Here is a 22,667-nt window from a genome sequence, read left to right as displayed (position 1 = left end):
AATGTGTTTTAGAATGTGTTTCTTTAATACTTGTTATTGAATGGAAACCTTTGGATAGGCAAAGACACCCATAATATTTCATTAACTTTACATGCCTAGCTCCCCCTCCAACAGTTAATTCATGAACAAATGAAATATGAATGATAATGTATTTACAAATTATATGAGATCAGCCCTTCAGTTGCCTCTATAGACTGGTTTATAATCAAAATATTTTCTAGAATAGAAAAAATTATTACGGTACTTACTACAAGTAATTTCAATGCCTGGAAAATTTACCCCTACTAAGATACTCCTAGTATTTACTGAAGTATCTATCAGGCACTGTCACATTAACCAATTTAACCACACTAAACACAGTGCAAATCTACTACATGTTATACACTATTTCCTTCAGATTAGAGTTTGGCACTCCATGATCCAATCTACAGTCAATGTGTTCACTACTACAGAAACAGATATACTTTATTATAAGGTACAATGGGGTTTTATCCTAAGCCCACTTAATTTTTGCAAATTCAGTTAAATTGTAAATATACTATAAATTACATTTTGCATACATATTTTTTCATATCTAGTATCACTGGTTACATTAATCATACACAGGAGTTTCATACAGAAAGCCATATATACTATAATTAATGATTTAAGGGATTTTCAAGGGTAATGTTAATCGTATAATATTTTTGCTTTACTAATAGACTTCAGAAGCTGACTTCTTTGTTAAGGTATAGTCTCATAATCAACTAAAAACTACCATGACATATAGTCTAAAAGAGAACTTCAAGGCTTTAATGTATATGCATATGCACACACGTGTGTGTGTGTATGTGGGTGTGTATGTGTAATGAAATATATTTTTTAATATAGGAAACTTAAATAATACAATGCCACTTACCTTCTCTATATCCCCCTCCCTACACACATAGTAGAGTGCCTGCATTCTCAGTGCTTCCACATTTTGGCTATCTTGGAGCAGCAACCTGCAGGAAAACAATTTAGTTAATGTCAAAATAAATTTATATATTTTCTTTTATTTGAGGGCATGAAAAGTTGGTTTGCTTGCCTCACTATTCCACTGATCAAAATAAGTAATTTTCATTAGTAAAATGATATCTGCTTTGTGAAACTTATCAACTTTATTATTTAAACAAATAAAAGTTTCTGGAATTTAATTTTTAATATGTTTTTAAGAGATATGAATAGATTATACTAGTCTCATTAAATCTTGTGGCAATCCTAAATAAAGTATTAGCTAACTATATATAACAGCATAGTAAAAGAATAATTCACTTTAACCAGGCTGATTTATTACAGGAATTCCAGGAATGCAAAGCTGGGTCAAACGTTACAATACCTACTAATATTATTCACAACAACAGATTCCTATGTGATAAAAACAAATGAGAAAATATTACATTAAAAAATCCTATTAATAAATGGAACAAAAAGCAAAAAGAAAAAAATAACAAGCATAAACTTAAGAAACATGCAAAAGCTATAAAATTCCTATGAAACTGTATTCAGGGACATTTTTCAAAAGAACTGAACCAAAAAGGTAACGCCCTAGACTTCTCTTATCATGGATGATGTGGTACACATCACAATTACTGGTTCTAGCTTTTTAACCCTCCCTGAGTACGTGTCTTCTGCCATGTAACTAACTACAAAAGTTGGTGTACCCTACTGCTTCTTGACTAGGGACTTGGACATTTTTCTTATATTGGCCAATGGAATGTGGGCAGGAATAGCAGTGTACCAGGCTAAATTTTAGAGGCACTGCATATTTCTGTTCATTCTCTTGCACCTGCTATCAGTATAGGAAGAATTTCCTCTGAGTAGCGGCTGCCACTTGTTGTGAGTCCAGGGGAATACACTCCTGGAGGTGACAAAAGTCCAAACTGCAATGATGTGCCACACTCACCCAGCTGGATTTGAACTGAAGCAGGGCCCCAGCCAAGCCCTGCCTGAGATCAGCAGACCCTTGATGACCCACAAAAATGTGAGGAAAGAATACTTATTATTATATGCCCTGACATTTGTGGTTGTTTGCTATACACCAATAGCGGCCTGATATAATAATGCTCATTTTTGGTTAAGAAAAATTTTTTTCCCACAAATGACTACAAATTTAATGCAATTCAAACCAAAATCTTCTATGGTTTCTTTTTTATTATTTTGTAAATTGATTATAACAGTCAAGAGCAAAAAAAAGAGACAACAAAACTGTTGTAAGAGAAACATGGTGAAACCCTGTCTCTACTAAAAATACAAAAAAATTAGCAGGACGTGGCGATGGGTGGCTGTAATCCCAGATACTCGGGAGGCTGAGGCATGAGAATCGCTTGAACCCAGGAGGCCGAGCTTGCAGTGAGCCAAGATTGCGCCACTGAACTCCAGTCTGGGCAACAGAGCAAGATTCTATCTCAAAAACAAAACAAAACAAAAAAAAAAAACAAAAAACCATGATGGAGAACTTGCGATAAAAATTATCAGAGTCCATCAAAAAGGAGAAAATAGGTTCACTTAAAAAAAAAAAAAGCATATTTAGAACCAGTTATATACCAAAGACAAGACCTTTTAGCATATGAAAAGTTGCTCAATCTCAACACAATAAAATAAATGAAAATAAAAATAAGACACCTCTGTTTCAGATGGCTTGGAAAACAAAACAAAACAAAAAAACACACACACTGAAAATGGCCAGAATTGGTGAGGATAAGGTAAGGGAACATTCAATAGATTACTGGTAGGAGTGTAAATTAGTACGATTTCCTAGGAGAGCAATGTGGCAGTGCCTATCAAAATTTTAAATTTATATACTTAAGGCAGAGACTACAATTTGTCATCTCCTCAAATCCATTCTCTCCTTATTTGCTTGGGCACGTGGCCAGTCAACACTTCCTAGACATCTTTGCATTTAGAGGTGGTCAACGTGAAATAAAATAATACATTCCATTTTTGGGCCTGGGCTTTTATAAAAAGTGGAATGACTTCTCTACATTATCTTTCCCTTTCTGCCAGCTGTTATGAGGTCTTGGGAGATGGCAGGATTGCAAGATGGAAGGAGTCTAGGTCTGTTAAAAGCAGTGTGGAGCAAAGCTGCCTGATCACTTCTAACATTTACCCAAAACAGTTATATATGAGAAAACATTCTTCTATTATACTGAATCATTATATGTTTAGATCTACTTTTGTAGCAGCTTAGCCCACCCTAACAAATACAGTATCTTGGATTCAACAATCTCTCCTTTGGGAAACTTCTCTGCATATATAGTCCTACCTGTGTTCAAAGAGGTATGTGTGTATGCGTGTGTGCACACCGCACTATACTGAACAGTGAAAAATTGGAAACAGCTTACGTGCATACCAATGGGGAGAGATTAAATAAATTATTTGTGTTTCCAATTCACAGATTGCTACTCAGTTTTAAAATGATTAGGGAAAGGAAGAAATAAATAGATGTTCACAGATGACATGAACATCTATGTAGAAAATCTAAAAGAATCAATTTAAAAAACTCTTGGAATCAACAAGTGATTATAGCAAGATTGTAGGCTATGAGGTTAATATATAACATCAACTGCTTTCCTATGTCTAGCAATGAACAAGTGGTATATGAAATTAAAAACACAGTAACATTTACATTAGCACTCCTTAAAGTAAAATACTTAGGTACACACAAATCTAGCAAAATATGTGCAAGATGTCTATGAGGAAAATTTTAAAATTCTGACAAAAGAAATCAAAGAAAAACCAAATAAAGGGAGAGAGATTCCATGTCATGGATGCAAAGACAATATAAGATGTTAGTTCTTCCCAATTTGATCTATAAACTCATTCAATGCAATCCCAATCAAAATCCCAGCAAGTTATTTTGTGGATATTGACAAACTGATCCTAAAGTTTATACAGAGTGGCAAAAAAAAAACCCAGAATAGCAACATACTATTGAAGGAAAAGAGCAAATTTAGAAGTCTGACATTAGTTGACCTCAAAACTTACTATAAAGCTTCAGTAATCAAGACAGTAGTGTGGTATTGTTGAAAGAACAAACAGGTCAATGGAACAGGGTAGAAATCACAGAAATAGCCCCATATAGATAGTAAACTGATCTTTGACAAAAGAGCAAGGACAATACAATGGAGAAAAGACACTCTTTTCAATAAATGGCACTGGAAAAACTGGACATCCACATGGAAAACATGAATATGGATACAGACCCCACCTTCTTCACAAAAATCCATCTGAAATAGATCACAGAGCTAAATGTAAAACATAAAACTATAAAATCTCTAGAAGATAATACAGGAGAAAATCTGATGGCCTATGGTTTGATGATGACATTTTAGATACAACACAAAAGGCATAGTTCATGAAAGAAAGAGGTGATAAGCTGCACTTCATTAAAATTAAAAATTTCTGCTCTGTGAAAGACAAGCCACAGACTGGGAGAAAATATTTATCAGATAAAGATATACCTGATACAGGATGGTTTTCCAAAATATACAGAGAACTCTTTAATCCAAAGAATAAGAAAACAAACAACCAATTAAAAGATGGGCCAAAGACCTTAACAGACACCTAACCAAACAAGATATACAGACTGCAAACAAGCATATTTAAAAATGCTCCACGTCATATCACCAGGGAAATGCAAATTAAAATTAAAATAACAATGAGATACCTCTAGAAACCCATTAGAATGGCCAAAATCCAGAACACTGGCAACATCAAATGCTGATGCAGATGTTTTAAAGCAAGAGAAACTCTCATTCATTGCTGGTGGGAATATAATATTGTATAACATCTTTGGAAGATAGTTTGGCAGTTTCTTACAAAACTAAATATGCTCCTACCATATGATTCAGCAATTATGTTCCTTGGTATTTGATCCAAAGGAGTTGAAAACTGATGCCCATACAAAAACCTGCACAAAGTTATAGTAGCTTTATTCATAAATGCCACAATTTGGAAGCAATCAGGATGTCCTTTCAATGGATAAACTGTGGTACATCCAAACAATGAAATATTATTCAGTACTAAAAAGAAATGAGTTATCAAGTCATGAAAAGACATGGAAGAAAGTTAAATGCATAATACTAAATGAAAGAAGTCAATCTGAAAAGGCTACATATTGCATTATTCTATATTATAGACACTCTAGAAGAGGCAAAACTATAAAGGCAGTAAAAAGAGCAGTGATTGCACGGAGTTGGGGAGATGGAGGGATATACAGTGGATACACAATAAAGATAATTTTTAGGGAAGTAGAAATATTCTGTATCATACTATAATGGTGGATACATGTGATTACACATTTGTCCAAACCACTAGAATGTACAACACCAAAAGTGAACTGTAATATAAATGATGGGACTTTAGGTGACTATGGTGTAAGTTCATCCACTGTAACAAATGTACCACTCTGGTGGGAGATGTCGGTAATTAGGCAGACTATCTATGTGTGGAGGCAGGAATGTATGGGAAATCTCTGTACCTTCTGTTTAATTTTGCTGTGAGTATAAAAGTACCCTAAAAATACTGTTTATTAAAAAACAATTTGGTGTATCTATGTGAATAGGTATAAAATGATATCTATGGAACACTCTCTTAAAGAGAAAAACAAGTTTAAAAGTACATTATGAGTCTATTTCTTACTTTTAAAACACCCTCAAAATATAAACATGTTTTAAAAATATATAGAAACCACACACACACACACACACACACACAGCACCTAGAAAAAAAAATCTTGACAGATACATACATCAAAAAATTACTAGTGCCCAAATTGTGGCCTTCAAATATCATTTCACACTAAAAGAGATTAGATTGCCCTGAACAAATGACTGGTACCTACTTGGGGAAGTAATACACAAAATGAGCCTGGACAGCTTGTCATACCAAATAGCAAAGTAACTATCAAAGACTACTAGGATCGTGTCAAAAGGACTTAAGAACAACTTGAGGAAGCTCCTAATAGTCGGAGATAAGACTGTACAATTATAATGACTGAAATGTCCAGAAGCACTCATCTAAATCCATGGCATGTAAAACAAACAAACCTAAGCCACTAATCAATTACCAATGAAGGATGCTAAGGAATTCTTGGCATTTTTTTTTTTAAACCTGGAAATAAAGGAAAAGACTTAAGCACCTTATCCTATTTTTCTTATATGAACTACACCACTCAGTAAGTAACCAGGAGATGAGAAGTTTTTCTTTATAGGTATTCTAGCTAAGAAACAAAGAAAGAATGATAGAATTCAAATGTAATCCTACTATAATCCCTAAGAATCAAGCACTTAGGTATTGAGCATGAATAACTGCTGATACCACAAAAAGAGAGAGACAAGCAGACATTCTGTCACTGTGATGAAACACAACAGTACCACTCATGAAGTAATTGCCAAAACAACAAAACTGAATGTGAATTTAACCAAACCTCCAGATCCAACCACCAACTACAGAGGATAAAGCAACAAGTTATACTACACCATGGCAGACAAACAACAAAATCCAGATCATGGAAAATGCTACAGGACAAAACACTGGTTTCTTTACCTTAAAAAGAAGGCAAGAAGAAAAAGAGAAGGGAAACAGGGAAATAGGAAGGCAGGAAGAAGGAGGGAGGGAGAGGGAAGAGGGGAAGGAGAGAGATAGGAAGGGAGAGAGAAAGAAAGAGTGAGAAAGAACTTACAGAGACTGGGAGAGAGCCTAGAGACTTTAAAGATATAAACCAATCACAATATGTAGACTTATTTGGATCCTGATTAAAAAGTAATTTATTTAAAAAACACAATATTTGAGACTATTGGTAATTTGAACACTGGATATTTGATATTAAAAAACTATTTTTAATTTTTTATATGTGATAATGATATTGTCATGTTGTAGAGGGAAAAGAATTATCCTATTTTTTCAATGCATCTTGTGATATTTACAAATGAAATGATGCAGAGTTTTGAATTTGCTTCAAACTGAAAATTAAACCCAGGAAGCAAACGGGGGTTTAGTCATGTGGTGATGGTAGCTGGGGGCAGGAAACAGATAAGAGTACCTCATGATGCTATTCTGTCTGCTTTTACATAAATCTGAAATTCTTCATAATAAATGATAGATGATCTTAGCAAAGATGTTACCAAGATGTTCGGTCCTGAGATAGCCATTAATATTTTGTCAGATATGGATGAAAGTTAGACATGCTTGCAAGTCACTTATTCTGAAGATTCTAAGACTATAAACCTTGATCCACACTGAAGTAAAGGTGACTTTCTATGCCATTTATACTTCATTTGTATCTTGAAAGGATCTTGCCTATTGTTTGCATGAGAAGTTCTATTAAGACATTCTGATTTTAAAGGTATATTTGTATTACCTATGAAATTTACTTTTCTGTGATTTCAGTATTAAGTGACATGAATTCATCCATTAGAAAGTATTGATTTGTGACTCAAATACATTTATTCTTGATCTCATGCCTTTAAATCACATCTATGTGTCAGTGACTCCAAAATATTAGCTATAGCCTAGGCCTCTCTCGAGAACTCCAGATTCAGACATACAGCTGCCTGCCCATACATCCATCTCTACTTTGACTTCTCATAGGCATTTCGAAATTACAATGTTGAAGGCTAAACTCCTTCCCTGCCCTGAAACCTTCTTTTTCCATAATCATCCTGTGCAGCTGAAGCAAACGGCATCCTCTAGTACAAGTAGTGGGTAAGAGCACAGAGTCTGGGACTAGAGTGCTCTGGATTTGAATCCTGACTCCACCACTAAGTAACTGTGTGGCTTTGGAGAAACTTCTCAACCTCTTTGTACCTTAGTCTATTCAGTTGTAAAACAGAAATACTAATAGTACCTTCCTCTTAGGGTTACCCTGGGAATAAATAGATAGCACTTCCTATGAGCCAGGCACTCTGAACACTTTACAACAGTTCATTATCATCATTGTTGTTGTTATTCTGGTAGTTCAGGCCACAAACCTTGGAATCACCTTAAACTATTCTTTCTCTTACTCCTAAACAAAATTGCTACAGGCTCAGATTCCAATCACTTCTCAAAGCACTTCCACAACTATACTGGGCCAGCCCCCACCATTTCTCAATGATGGCAACAGCTTTCAAAAGGTTCTCCCTGCTTCTGCCTTTACCTGCTCGCCCAGTCTGTTTTGCACATGGCAGAGTGATTCTTTTAAAACAGAATTTAGATGATGGCATTCCTCTACTCAAAACCCTCCAGTAACCTCATGCTTCAGAAGAAAACCTCAAATCCTTATATGGCTGACAAGACCCTTCATCATCTAGCACGGGATCACTCCCACCCTTTGTCTCAGACCTCACACCCTACTCACCTCTCTTACTCCTTCCCACTCCTCAAACATATGACATGTGCTCCCACCTCAGGGACTCCGCATTTGCTTTTCCTTCTTTCTGCAAAGTCTTCCCTCAAACATCTGCAGGGCTTACTCCCTTACCTTCTTTAGAAGATGGCTCAAAGGTCTCAGCCGTCCATGACCATCCCATAAGACCGAACTCCTCAACACTCCCCATCTCTTTCTTGGTTTATCCTTCCCCCGTAGCACTTATACTTTCTAACACATACTACAGAATATACTTATTTGGTACGCTTAGTATATGGTTCCTCTCGCTTGAATATAAGCTTCATGACCACAGGGATATTGGTCTGTTTGCCTAAAGAGAGTGTCTGTCTTAAAACAGGAATCAAATATTTATGTAAATCAATAAATTCAATGTTTAAAAGCAGTGTGACTTTAAGTATTTTCTTGGTTCCACACTGTTTGAAAACAATCAAATTTAAAAACTCTTATGAAAAAAATTCACATAGATTTCGCTTTTTCTCAAAATTATAACCAAATCCAAAGAGACTTGTGTCAACTTTTATTACTTAACCGTTGTGCTGTCTCAACCGTTTGGTCCCAATCCTGCAAGGCTAGTTGTAATTTCATTTTCTTAACAAAAGCGGGAAGGAAGCTTGGAAAGTTCACGATTATCTGGTTCACAGTCTCCAGGGCACCTGAATAATTCTGGCGCATCTCAAGGCATTGTGCCTGATGGAAGAGAAAAAAAGGTGCAGAGCAGGCTGAGTATGAGCATTTAATACTTACTGACTTTTCTGTGAGGAGCAGTTACCACTTTTAATGAGACAAACAGTAAGTTTTTGTCAAAACAAAATTTTAAAACATCACAGAATAATACAAATACATTATATAAACTATTGTGTTTTAAAATTTACTTTTAAATGGCTGAAAAACATGATTAAAGGATAAAATTTTTAAAAATGTTCTTGGAAATACCATAAAATAATGTTTCCATTTAGAACAGGAAAATTGTCTTTTTAGATTAAAATGTTTCCAGGAAATGTTCAAGTAGTATCTAAAATTTTAAGAAATTTTAGAAATTTTGCATCTTTTTAAGAAATTATTTTCAGGTTAAAGAATATACGATTTTAAAGAAAAAGCAAAATAAAGTTCAAATAAATCCCTCTACTTCAACATTTTCACTTCTATGAATTATCTGAAGGAAATAACTAGAAAAGACCACAAGGAAGTATATAGATGATATTTATGGCAGAATTGTTTATGTATAAAATAATCCCAAATGTACCTAGAGGAGAAAATTATAGTATATCTATTTAATAAAATGTTAAGTAATCATTAAAAATGATGACCTAAATTTGTAGATGTATATTTACTGACATGAAGAGATATTATATATAATAGTTTAACTGTTTATTTCCAATGGTGATGTTCATTTTGTCATTCAGATGTTACTGTATTTTCTAAAAAAAGTTTTACTATGTTCATTTATTACTTTCATAGTCAGAAAAAATAAAGCTATAAATATAGTTAGTACATTAAAAAGAGATGATGAGGCAAATTTTTATCCAACAGCTTTTCTTTAAGAGAAGAAAAATGATCAAGACAAGTGTATGGCCAATTTCTACAGCAGTGCCATTAGGTAAAACTTGAGGCCTGAACAAGATGTCCAACGGGCTTACTGTCCACACAAAGTGACAGGAAAAGTGATGTGGAGACATCAACAAAAGTCAACACATGAATCCTCTCCCCTTTCTTTTTAATCCCTCCAAATTACTGCTTATCTAACAGACTGTTGTTCCCAACTCATAATTTCTTTTTGCTGAGTCAAAAAAAAAAATTAAGGCATTTAGAAAGCATCAATGGGGATGGAAGAAAGGGTCCTAATTAAATATTTCCACCCATCAATGAGTTCTAAAGACTCATCCCTCAAAATGTATGTCCAATCATGTTATTTCTCTGTTCAAAACTTTGTATTGGCTGCCTGTCTCTCTAATTGAAGGTAGAAGCCAAAGGCCTCACAGAACAGGCCCACTACTCCTCCTCATCCCCATCCCACCTTTCTTCCTCAGGCCTTCACTTCTGTTCTCTTTATTCAATCCACTTTGGCCTCCTTGCTAACCCTGAATACGCCTTAAGGTACCTGAACTCATCATCTCCTCTATTTGAAATACTTTCCCCAAGATGCTTGGAGGGCTTTAACCCTCACCTCCTTAAATGTCTTTGCTCAAATGTCACTTTCTCTGACCACTTCATGTAAAATTGAAGTTCATGCCCCAGCTTTTACAGCTGTATTTTCCATTGTACTTACCACCTTCTAATATATTATATAACTTACTTAATTATTTTGTTTATTGTCTGCCTCCATCAGTAGAATACAAGCTCCATAAAAACAGGTTTTCTCTTGCTCAGGGTTTCTAGTATCTAAAGGGACACTTCACATACATAAGACACATGATAAATGCTGAGGAAAGAACGTCTGAACCAAAATAACAACAACAATAACAGTTACAGCTGATCCAGGATTCAGGAACTTTGGCAGGGAATACATTTCTCTAGTGTATTGCTCATCGTCTTATACAAATGCCAGTCCACCTTACAGCTGTGAGCTGACAACAGCATCATGAAAATTATCAACTTTTTTGAGCTACTTGGTTTTGTCAGGTTTCAAACATATTATGAATACATTTTGAAACCTGATTTGTTTACCCTAACTCCAACTCACCTTACCCAGCAGAGCAAAAGTATCATTCCCATCTTGGAGTCCCTCTTCAAAATACTTCAGTGCTTTTTTAGTGTAAGGGTCTTTTCCTCTTGTAATATCAAGCCATGCTTTCAAAACGTGTCCCTGTAAAATGAATAATTCTATTTTTACTTCTTTAGAAATGAAAAGAAATAAATGTTAATGAAAGAGCCTACTGTCATTTTTCTGGCAATTAATAACAAAAAGGACTCTAACAAATATGTTATGAACAATAAAATTCTGTCAGTGAAATCACTTTTGAACCCTTGCCAGCCTAGTATCTTGGGAACTATATTACAAATTTCAGCCTTTAACATTACTATTGAGCTCAATATTAAAATTAAGAAGCTTATCAAATATTCCATTAGTGTTAAAACCATTATTTTCTCTGAGACTTTGCTAGTAATTGATGAATAATAACACTTAAACATGTAATTCAATATATAGATGAGAATTTGTTGTCTCTTTTTGAGCAAACAGTCTAAATGAACTAAGATGAAATAACAGAAGATGTCTTGCTTCACATATCCTAAACATTCAGATGATCTGGCAACTATCTTCTTAACTTCTTTGATTAGTCCATTGAATTTCAAATGACAGGTGAACGGCCTGAAACATTAGAAACTGAAGAACTCATGGATATTTATCTTTACACAAGTCAGTGGGCCAATGGGTTGTAAGACACACAGGATTGAAAAGAAGACAAAAACTGGTTATTTTTCTGTTTAAGGTCAAATAAAAAACTGTGAAATATGCTCTTCTATTTAAAAAATCTAGGTTAACTGACAAATTTATAAATGTTTAACCAAGACTATATACACCTCCCTGTATTTCACCTGAAAATACAGATCAGAACCTTAACCAATGCTATGCACTACATCAGTGCCATTATTTGAATGGTTTTAACTATTGTCTCTGTGTAGATGATTCCCAACCTATATTTCTAGCCCAAAACCTCTTCTAAATTTTTATTTTTCCAGAAATTCATCTGTTATCTCCATCTTACTGTTCTGCCAGAACCAGAAATACAGCATGTCTTAAGTCAGATCACTTCCCTTTAAGATTAGTTTCTTACGCCAATGTATTTTCTATTTATGCTAACTGGTCTCTAATTTATTTAGGCTGAAAGCCTCAAAGACATTCTAATACATGACAACTTGTTATCTTTCCCAACTATTTATCATCAGTTCACAGGTCCTGTGGGTAATTTAAAAATTCTGAACTTTGTACTCACTGTACAATATTTTAGTGTCATGCCTCAAAACCTTCTGCAAGAAAGTACTATCTTTTTTATTTTTGCTGCATTTCAGTTTATCCTCAAGCCACTTCATCCAAGAAACCACTGTTAAATTAATCTTCTGGATTTGCACTCTAATAAAATCACTACCATAATTAAAAGTCTTCAGTAGCCTCTCAAAGAATGTCAAATCAGACACAAATATTTCTAACTAGCAGTCAAGATCCTTCAATTTGTCTCAGTCTACTTCTCCAAGCTTTTCTTCCCTGCTCATTACCAACGTATCCTATGTTCCATCAAATATGAGTATCTCAGTGTACACTGAAGTAACATGTCTCATTTCCATCTATTATTTCTCACCTTGGGAGTATCTACTTCCCTTTTCCATAATCTTTGCCTGTTGAAATTGTATCCTTCTTTCAGGTTTTAGTTCAAATGCTAGTTCCTTCAAAAAAATTCTTTCACATTCTCTTAACACTTATGCATGTGATCTCTCCTTAATTTAAAACAGTGCCTAGCACAAAGTAAGCAAGCAATATATGTTAGCTATTATTTTCTTGCATACTTTAATCACATATCTCTCATATCATCTATCATTTTTCTCACAATATTAGCTGGGGATGTGCTCTATGCCACTACTGGATTATTCATTCATGAAAGTGAAGTTTATATATTATTTTCCTTTACATTATTAACACTACAAATAATGGTGCCTTGTATCTACAGCTGTTCAATAAGGAGAGAGGGAGAAAAGGAAAGAACAAAATATGGAGGGAAGGAAAAAAAAAGGGAGAAAAAAAGAAAGAGAAAAACAGAGGGAAGGAACCAGGCAGGGATCATTTAAGAGTTAGTAGCATAAAACTAACCTTAGAGAATCCCTATTCTATAATACACTATTAACCATATCGATAACCATAAATGGGTTAAAATAAAGCTGTCATTTACAAAGTGGCAATAGAGTGGACAATAATAAAGAACTAAACCACAGATACTACTGGATAGATCAATAACGTAAGCATTTTTAATGTTATTATTTTAAAATCAGAAAAATAGCTACCTGTTTACTACCATCTGACATTTTGATCATTCTGTCAATATATTCTCTTGCTTTATCATGGCGACCAATGTGCCATAAAAATAAGCCTGCATAGTATAAGGCTTTCTCTCCAGCTCCTTTACGTTGTTCCTTCACTCTGGCATCTGATTCCAGAATAGCTTCTCTATCTGGGAGGGGAAAATGATATTAAATAAAAATTAAATTCTGGATCAAGTATTTATAAAAGGTCAGATAATTAACAAGGCAAAAAATTTACTTCTCTCTATAGTGGTACTGTCTAATAGAAATAAAATGCAAGCCATATATATATAACTTAAAATTTTCTAGTAGCCCTATCAAATAAATAGAAGGAAACAATTAAAATTAATCTTAATGTTTTATTTAAGCTAATATATCTAAGATATAATTTCAATGCATCATCGATAGAAAAATTAATGAGATATTTTGCATGCTTTTTTCTTACTAACTGTGAAATGTGGTATTTCATACTAACAGCACATCACAATTAAGATGCTAAATTTTGGCTGGGCGCGGTGGCTCATGCCTGTAATCCTAGCACTTTGGGAGGCTGAGGCAGGTGGATCACGAGGTCAGGAGATCGAGACCATCCTGGCTAACACGGTGAAACCCTGTCTCTACTAAAAATGCAAAAAAAAAAAAATTAGCCAGGTGCAGTGGCATACACCTGTAGTCCCAGCTGCTGGGGAGGCTGAGGCAGGAGAATGGCATGAATCTGGGAGGCAGAGAGCTTGCAGTGAGCCGAGACCACACCACTGCACTACAGCCTGGGTGACAGAGCAAGACTTACTCAAAAAAAAAAAAAAAAAAGGCTACATTTTATTCAAAAATACTTGATTTGTAGTTTTCATAAAACTTATGGTTGAAAAGCAGATTTTTAGACTCAAGTTATTGCGAAATAAGTTTTCTAATAACTGAACCAAGTATCATTTTTAAATTTAAAAAGTAAATTAATTAGAATTAAATCAAATTTTAAATTCAGTTCCTCAAACTTACTAAAAAAGTTGTATATGGCCGGGCATGGTGGCTCACACCTGTAATCCCAGCACTTTGGGAGGCCGAGGTGGGTGGATCACCTGAGGTCACAAGTTTGAGACCAGCCTGGCCAACATGGTGAAACCCAACTAAAAAAAAAAAAAAAAAAAATAGGTGGGTGTGGTGGTGGGTGCCTGTAATCCCAGCTACTTGGGAGGCTGAGACAGGGAGAATTGCTTGAACCTGGGGGATGGAGGTTGCAGTGAGCCTAGATCGCACCACTGCACTCCAGTCTGGGCAACAGAGGAGGTATATGGTCAAGGATCACTGCAATGCACAATACAGCTATAGAGTTTACATCATTTCCAAAATAGAAAGGCTGTATAGGCTAATATTTTTTAATAATAAGACTTGTAAAAATGTATAATGGTTCTAATCACAATTATTAGGAACAGGTCCACTACTGGTACTCAAAGTATTAATACTTCTTAAATACAATTCTAAAATATATAAACATGCCAGTTACTATTATGGGCCAGTAAAAAGATGGCGTAATTGCTGATGTAGTTTAATACTGACTGCTCCCTTAAATAGATAACTCTATTCACTTACATTAAATCTGTATACTCTCTCTCTCTCCTGCTTTCTCTCTCTCTCTATATATATATACACATATATATACACACACATATATATATACACACACACACACATACATATATATATATATATATAAAAGTATCTGCTTAGGACACAGAAGTCAATTATACCCAAACCCTGGATGGAATCAGAATCTGAATCAGCCATGCAATGAGGAAGAAGAAATGTAAGTTGAGGCCCGTGATTCCAACAGTTCTATCTTCCAGGAATGGCTACCAAGGAGAAAGGTATGTGACTCTTCCTTTCAACTCTAATGATACAAATTTAAATGTGAAATTAACAAGGTACAATATAACAAGTTAAGGAAACAAAACTGTTTCTGTAAGTCTACAGATTGCTTAGCAAGAAGACCCTTTTCTCCTCTCCCCACTTCCCATCCCTACAACCCCTTCAGAAGCATTCATTAAACAGCCATGATACAGAAATGGAAAAAGAGAAAAAAAAACAAAAACAAAACAAAACAAAAAAACCTCACCAGGCAGGAGCAGGCATTGTACAGGAAATCTTTCCTACTCAGCTTTCCATCACGTCCCTAATGAGGTATCAATTAGCTCTAACACTGTCTGCACAAAGCTGTTGCCAGATCTCAGCTGTTTTATAAGCAGGGTTTACATAGGCATCCTGGAACAATGTATACTAACAATCTAGGACTTTCCTAGGTGGTATTTACAGACATCTGGGCCCCTACTAGAGTTCAAGTCCATTCAGTATCATCCTTGGTGCAAAGTAGAGTTAGCACTCAGGTTCCTCTAAACAGTATTTCTGATTCCATCGTTTCAGTGTCCTGCAAATCAGTTTCCAACAGAATCAACACTGGTAAGAATAACCAATTAAATAAAAACTTGATTCTAAAAAGAAATTATTTTTTTACTAATTTCTTTTATTTATACTGACTACAGCTCTCCCATGAAAATTCTCTGCTCTAGCTAAACACACTCCCACTGGAGTATGGAGAAAGGGGATCCACAGAAGAACCTAAACCTGAACCACTTCCATGTATTTGCCCATCCATTTCTCCTCTCTGGCCAATACTCTTCATATTCAAATTCTACCAGTCCTTCAAAGATCAGATTAAGGTGCAAACTTTCAAAAGCCTTCTCAGCCTACTCTTCCAAATTAATAGTACATATCAACTTCAATTAATTATAAACTCATTTGTTTCATTTTGTATTATTTAATAGAAACACTGGAATTTAATCTTTGTGGTTTTTACATTTTGTTTTTTCCACTAGATTACCAACTTGATGGCATGAACCAATTATTACAATTCTTTTGTAGCTTCTCACTGTATTAGGCATAGTTTCTTGGATAAATTAAGCACATATTTACATGTTTTAAATAACTTTGTATTGATTTGCATATGTGTGAAGGAGGTATGCCATACTTGACTTTAGAAAAAAGTCTCATCTAATATTCAAGGAACCAGTCTACGACTTTTGTTTATTATCTAATTTTTTGAAACACAATCTATATTTACAATCCTATTAGCTGTTACTGGATATATATGGAAGAATATAACACTACTTCTTCTTTATTACATATAATTGGGAAACTCTTCTGCCTTCGCCATTAAGTTAACTATACATTAAGACAGTTCACATAACTTTATTTTTTATTTTCTGTTTTTTTAGAGATGGGGGGTCTAACTATGTTGCCCAGGCTGGCCTCGAACTCCTGGGCTCAAGTAATCCTTCACCTCAGCCTTCTGAGTTCCTGGGATTACTGGTTTGAGCCACTTAGCCTGGCAGTTTACACAACTTTAATTGCTGGTTTATGTATAAATTTCCTTCTATAATCTAGTCAACCTATTATTGCATAAAAATTTGCTGAGTATCTCTCAAGATATAGCCCTCATAAAGGGTTTTAAGGCTCTCAAGAAGCTTAATATACAGAAATAAACTGCATTGGCTGTATATTTGCACATAAGTTGTAAACTTGGCTGCTGCAGAGCAATTTATGCATATACAGTACCTGTTTTTTGGTATAACAATTACTAATATACATTCCCCTTTAAGTTGTCTAAAAAAAATCCCTATGTACTAATGAAATCTCTGCCGTAGGATATAAAGAACACGAAAGTAGTAGAAGACACATTTCTTGTGCCTGATGAATTTATACCCTTATCAGGAAGATAAATATAGTATAAATTGTATCTATTGAAAATACATAATATAGTGTGATCAGACTGAATGACTTGATAACTGAGAAAAATCAAAATAAACTGAATAGGAAAAATTGTCCTAAGCATTGTATTTAAATACCATACCTGGATTAGGACTCATTTTATGGGCATATATCAGTGCAATTAGAGAACAAAGTGATACATCTTGTTTATTTTTAATAGCCTCAAATTCTCGAAGAGCTTCTTGAGTTTTACCTGAAAATCAAGATTATGATATGAAAAACTGTTCTTAGTACAAAGCAAGAATTCAAAACTGATGGAACATGTTTAATGATTAACACGTACCTTCCATTAATGTGCCATAGGCATGATAAAACCTGAAGACTGGATCACTTCCATACCTCTTAATTCCTTCACTGGCAACCAGTAACACATGATGGAAATATCTCTCTTGACAATAGTAATTAATCAAAGTCTAAATGGAAATAATGAAAAAATGTTATAAAGGAATTCTGGTGCTCTGAAATATTCTTAAGAAGCAGATATTAATCTAACATCTAGAATAATGTAAAATTTAGGCAATGTGACTTTTTTCTTCCAGGTTTCTTAAAATACTGTTAATGGCTAGAACTCAATGCTAAGAACTGCAGAACTGAATGATCATAAAATTACTGAAATAATTCAATGTTTTCTAATAATTTAAATCCTTTTTCCTAAAGTTTTGGTTCACAGCATCGAAATGAGGCTGCTTTCGCCATTTTTCCTTTGCCCACATTTTCTTGAATGTTTTAGAAAACAGAAAGGCAGACAATAAACATGAACTAAAACAATAAAAATTAAAATTAAAAAAAAGACAAAAGGCTTCCATTGCCAGACCATAGGTTTCTTTAAAAAAAAAAAAAAAACCTTCTTTTCAAAATATCCAGTATTTTATTACAGCATTACAAAGTAATGACAAATTAAATTCTTCAACGTATCATCAAATGTTATCTTACTTGGCTTTGAGTTCTGTGACAAATAAATTGTCAGTTAAAAATAAATAAACTATTTTTCAATGAAAATGGTTGTCTTTAAGCTTTTCCCAAAATTATATTATTTCCATATACAAGACAAAACTATCAGGACCTACTAACTTCTGAATAAAAATGGGCCTGTGCTGTCTACCATTTTTCTTAGGATTATGTCTAAGGCTTGGTTGCTAACCTAATCAAAGACAGAAACTACACTTTCCCGCCATCACTACGATACACCTGATTCACCAGAAAGCAGTTTGGGCCACCCCATACCTCCTACCTACCTGTACTCTACAGCTTGTTCAGTAGCAGTGAGAAATACAGTAACTAAGTGACACGACTGAAATCTAAGGGTGTCTAGACAGCTCTGGTTTTTTTGTTTGTTTGTTTTGTTTTGTTTGAGATTCTGTTACTCAGGCTGGAGTGGCGCAATCTCTGCTCACTGCAATCTCTGCCTCCTAGGTTTAAGCGATTCTCCTGCCTCAGCCTCCTGAGCTGGGACTACAGGCACGCACTACCACGCCTGGCTAATTTTTGTATTTTTAAGTAGAGATGGGGCTCCCCATGTTGGCCAGACTGGTCTTGAACTCCTGACCACAAGTGATCCGCCCACCTAGGCCTCCCAAAGTGCTGAGATTACAGGTGTGAGCCACCACGCCCGTCCGACAGCTCTGTTGTATATCGTCTCTTGATTTTGGAGGGCTATAGTCCATGTACTTCTCTAGATCAGTTAGGCGACCGTTCTCTGTAATTTTACTCTGCCTCCCTCCTTGTGATCACTGCTCCCTACTCTCCTTTTTAGCCACGTTTCTTAAAAATGTGATCTACACCCCATCTCCAGACCCCCACAACACACTTCAGTGTAGCGCAGTTTTCCTTCGATGCTCCATTCCCTAAAGTTGCAAAATGACCTCTTACTTTGCCACAACTAAGGACACATTTAATACGTTACTTGACTTCTGCACACTATCACTAACCATCTATAATCCTCCTGAAAGGCAGTGGCATAGAACCATAAAAAGGACAGGAATTTAAAGGCAAAAAGACCCGGTTTCAAATCTCTAGTCCTTCTTACAATGCCTCAGTCTGCTCATTTATAAAATGCTGTTAGTAATGCAAATATACAGGTCACTGTGAGAATTAATTAAGATATCATAGTATAAGAGTTCTATTCTGAAAAAAAGAAGTTCCTCTGATCCCATATGTTAATGGAATAAAAAAAAAATGTGTCCTGCCAAGACCTCTTCTCTATGTTCCAGATTCGTATTTTCATTTTCCACCTGCTACCCAAGTCAGGTACTCTGTTACTCATGAATCCTCCCTTCCTATTTGCCAAGTCTCTCTAAGTCGAACCACTCAGTAGGTTCTTCTATTTCTCTAGTCTAACTCCCACTAAACATACCTAGTGCCACTGCCTTGGTTCAGGTTAGATTGTTCAATCCAAAACATTTACTGACTGCCTACTAGTACCCAGGCGCTGGGCTAGGTACTATGAATAGAAAGATGAGTAAGACACGGTTCCTGTCCCCCCAAAAAACTTATATTTTTCAGATGACACTGTAATCTGAAGACTAACTGAAATACAATGTAGTAAATGTAAGAAAAGAGCTTATAAACTGCTTTGGGCATGTGGGATAGTAACATTTGGACAGCTTTGAAAACTGAATGTGGCGTGAGGGGAGGATGGATGACTAAAATCAAGGGAAAGATTATTGGGGAGGATTTCAGAGCTGACTCTCGAATTGCAAACCCCTCACTCTCCCTTCACACACATATACACTCTATTTTCTTTTCATGATTCTTGAGGAAGGTATAGGAGTTAGGAAGAGGAACTGCAACAACACAGATAAGAAATCATCAATGGTACATTGGGATGGTAGTGGTGATGAAGATGAGTAAAAGCCACTCCACACTCTAGAGCAGGGTTTGGCAAACTACAGGCTGTGGGCCATATCTGGCTGGCTGTCTGTACAGCCAGTGAACTAAGAATGGTTTTTATATTTTCCAGCTGTCAAGAAAAAAAAAAAAGAAAAATATTTCATAACGTGAAAATTCATGAAAGTCAAATTTCAGTGTTCATAAATAAAGTTTTATTGAAACAGCCATGCTCATTTAAGTATTGTCTATGGTTGTTTTGAATGACAATGGCCAAATAGATGTGATAGACCATATGGTACATAAAGTCTAAAATGTGTACTATTTGGCCCTTTGTTGAGAAAGTTTGCCATTCCCTGCTCTGGAGGCTTAAGTAAGACAGAGAGTATTGGATGATGAGGTTGGAGAGGAAGATGGGGTGAAGAGCCTCACATTAAGTACTTGGGCTTAATCCTCAAGTCTAAGTGATGAGGAACCCCATTTTTACATTAAAGTGTTTTTATTAGAAAGTTCATTTGGGTGGCAGTGCAAAGAATACATTTAAGGGAATGAAAAAATTTAAGGATATAGGGGGATAGCTAGAACAGAGGATAATGTAAAACTCCAGGCAGAAAAACAAGACATTTCAGCATTCCCTAACCTCCCGCACCGCCAAACTGTCCTCCATCCACTTATCACCATCTCACAGGATACACATCTTATTTACCTATTTGTTGTCTGACTCCTCCTACTCAAATGTAAGCTCCAAGATTGGAAGAGTTTTTCTTGGTTTTATTATTTCAGTGCGTAGAACAGTGCTAGATACATAGGAGGCATTCGACAGATACTTGTTGAGTCAACTGAATTCGGGTTTTTCCCCAGCATTAATTAGCCTGTAAAATCTGAGAAGGCAGAAACTGTTCAGTTTCGCTCACTGCCATCTCCAGCTTCTAATGGACATACAGTAAACCCTTCATAAATATTTGCTGAACGAGTGATTCAGTGAACAAATGAATAGGGAAGACCAACATCCGAAAAGTTATTTTATTTTCAAGCCTCGTGTCTTTAACTGTTTTATATCAGCCTTTCTTAAGTCGACCGTCATTGCTGAATGGATGAGTCAGTGATAAACAGATTAGACCATCACCCTAAAATAACGACTCTTCCACTTTTAAGTCTCACGTCTTTAATGGGTTTCCTATAATATATCTTTCTGGGCTCTTTTTACTGTCCAGTGTGGGAGCTGACATTAGTTTGCCTTAAGACCTTAAAAATCGCACCTGGAGGCGCAGTGTCATAGGTAACCCAAGCTTTCCTAGTAAATATGATGCAAAAGTAAACACAACCAACAGCATGGGGACTAGCAGCAATTCAGAACCAGCGCGCGGGCGGGCTGCCCAGACCTGGGCTTCCCCAGCAGGGCCCGCGGAGACCCGCCGTAGGCAGAGGCTGCAGGCCCACCCTGCAACCCGAGCGGCCGGGGCATCGCAGAGAGACAGCGGCCTAGGGAAGCCACCCGAGCTCCCTCCGCGCCCCTGGGCCAACAGGCCGCAAAGGAACTCCGCCCGCCCGCCCGGTCACCTTCAATTCCTGCGAGTCCATGGCTGCCCCGAGGCTGGGCCGCGGGGCTGGGGGGCGTTGTATCGCCGCAGCCCAAAAGAAGATGCAGAATTCAGTGTCCCCAGCCTCCCAGAGCCAGCTAACTCCCAGGGACCCGGCGGGAGGGGCGGGGTCGCGCCGCCATTGGCTGTCGGAGGGAGGGGCGGGCCTGTGTGGCGGGGATCGTGCTGTAGTGGAGACGGCGGGGCGGGGACCGGGAGGGAGAGCTGCGAGGGCGACCCGGGAGGATTGGGGCTGGGAAAAGGGCCTCCGTCGGGTAGTGCAGCTGGAAAAGGAGGTCACACTGGGAAACGGCTGTCTGAGGACAGTGGGTGGACGGGCCGAGGAAATTGAATTAAGGAATAAAGGAAACTGAGTAGGAAGAAGGGGAAGTCTGTTTCCTGTCACTGGTTGTAAAGGAAGACACCATTTTCTGTACGTTTGTCTGGAGGCCGATTCCCGCAGTGCGGCTCTCGGCAAGGCTCTGCCGGCGCGGGAAAAAGCGGTCAACTTTCACGTGGGCAAGTTGTTTTATGGCCACAAGGTGGCGCAGAAAAATACCCGTTTTTAACAGAAATGCGGCGAGCTTGGGCCCGTCTTTGCAGGCGTTGCTGCAATCTTTGTTAGAATGCATGTTCAGTTAGCCCGTTTTTACCAGCCCCGGTAATAAGAGGGACAAATAAGTTAAACTTCCAGAAAATTAGTGTCTGTGTTTTAAATGATACTGTTGATTTTAAACTGAGAATAAAATGAATCCCAATACAAATTTTTTATGTTTGCACCCAGTAGGCAACTCGATCAGTTACACATAGATTTCTTAAGTCCAGAAAATTAAATGGAAATATAATAGACTAAGACATTTTCTATTTCTGCTTAAATAAATATTTAAAATAGTGCTTAAGGTCTGAGATTTAAGTGATCTTCGCAGAATCTTTCACGTGGATTCCAAATTTTGATCCTAGTGTTAATTATCTTACTTTAGTTGACATGATACGTAGTTGTCTTTTTCAGATTTTAAGTTTCTTAAGGAGTTTATAAACTGACT

General features: G+C 36.3%; 1 protein-coding gene and 1 long non-coding RNA gene across 2 annotated transcripts in view; one reads left to right on the top strand and one right to left on the bottom strand.

Annotated features, from left to right (window-relative positions):
• TTC21B (tetratricopeptide repeat domain 21B) overlaps positions 1-21,753 on the bottom strand; it is an 80,943-nt gene extending 59,190 nt beyond the window's left edge. Inside the window, exons 1-7 of the mRNA XM_011990985.1 lie at positions 21,605-21,753; positions 17,502-17,631; positions 17,301-17,411; positions 13,382-13,548; positions 11,070-11,192; positions 8,919-9,076; positions 899-983 (exon numbers count right to left, since the gene is read on the bottom strand). Of these exons, the coding sequence (XP_011846375.1) occupies positions 899-983; positions 8,919-9,076; positions 11,070-11,192; positions 13,382-13,548; positions 17,301-17,411; positions 17,502-17,631; positions 21,605-21,625 (795 nt within the window). The 5' untranslated portion in view covers positions 21,626-21,753. The remainder of the gene's footprint in view (positions 1-898; positions 984-8,918; positions 9,077-11,069; positions 11,193-13,381; positions 13,549-17,300; positions 17,412-17,501; positions 17,632-21,604) is intronic.
• On the top strand, positions 1,782-16,249 carry LOC105547397. The gene is made up of 4 exons (XR_001007219.1): positions 1,782-2,002; positions 15,114-15,261; positions 15,815-15,850; positions 15,961-16,249. It is a non-coding gene; the product is annotated as an uncharacterized LOC105547397 (long non-coding RNA).
• Positions 21,754-22,667: the final 914 nt, after the last annotated feature.

This window comes from Mandrillus leucophaeus, unplaced genomic scaffold (genome assembly GCF_000951045.1).
Source record: "Mandrillus leucophaeus isolate KB7577 unplaced genomic scaffold, Mleu.le_1.0 Scaffold389, whole genome shotgun sequence".
NCBI classification, from domain to species: Eukaryota; Metazoa; Chordata; class Mammalia; order Primates; family Cercopithecidae; genus Mandrillus; species Mandrillus leucophaeus.
Note: the sequence above shows the minus strand (reverse complement) of the source record. Positions and strands in the feature narration are given on the sequence as shown.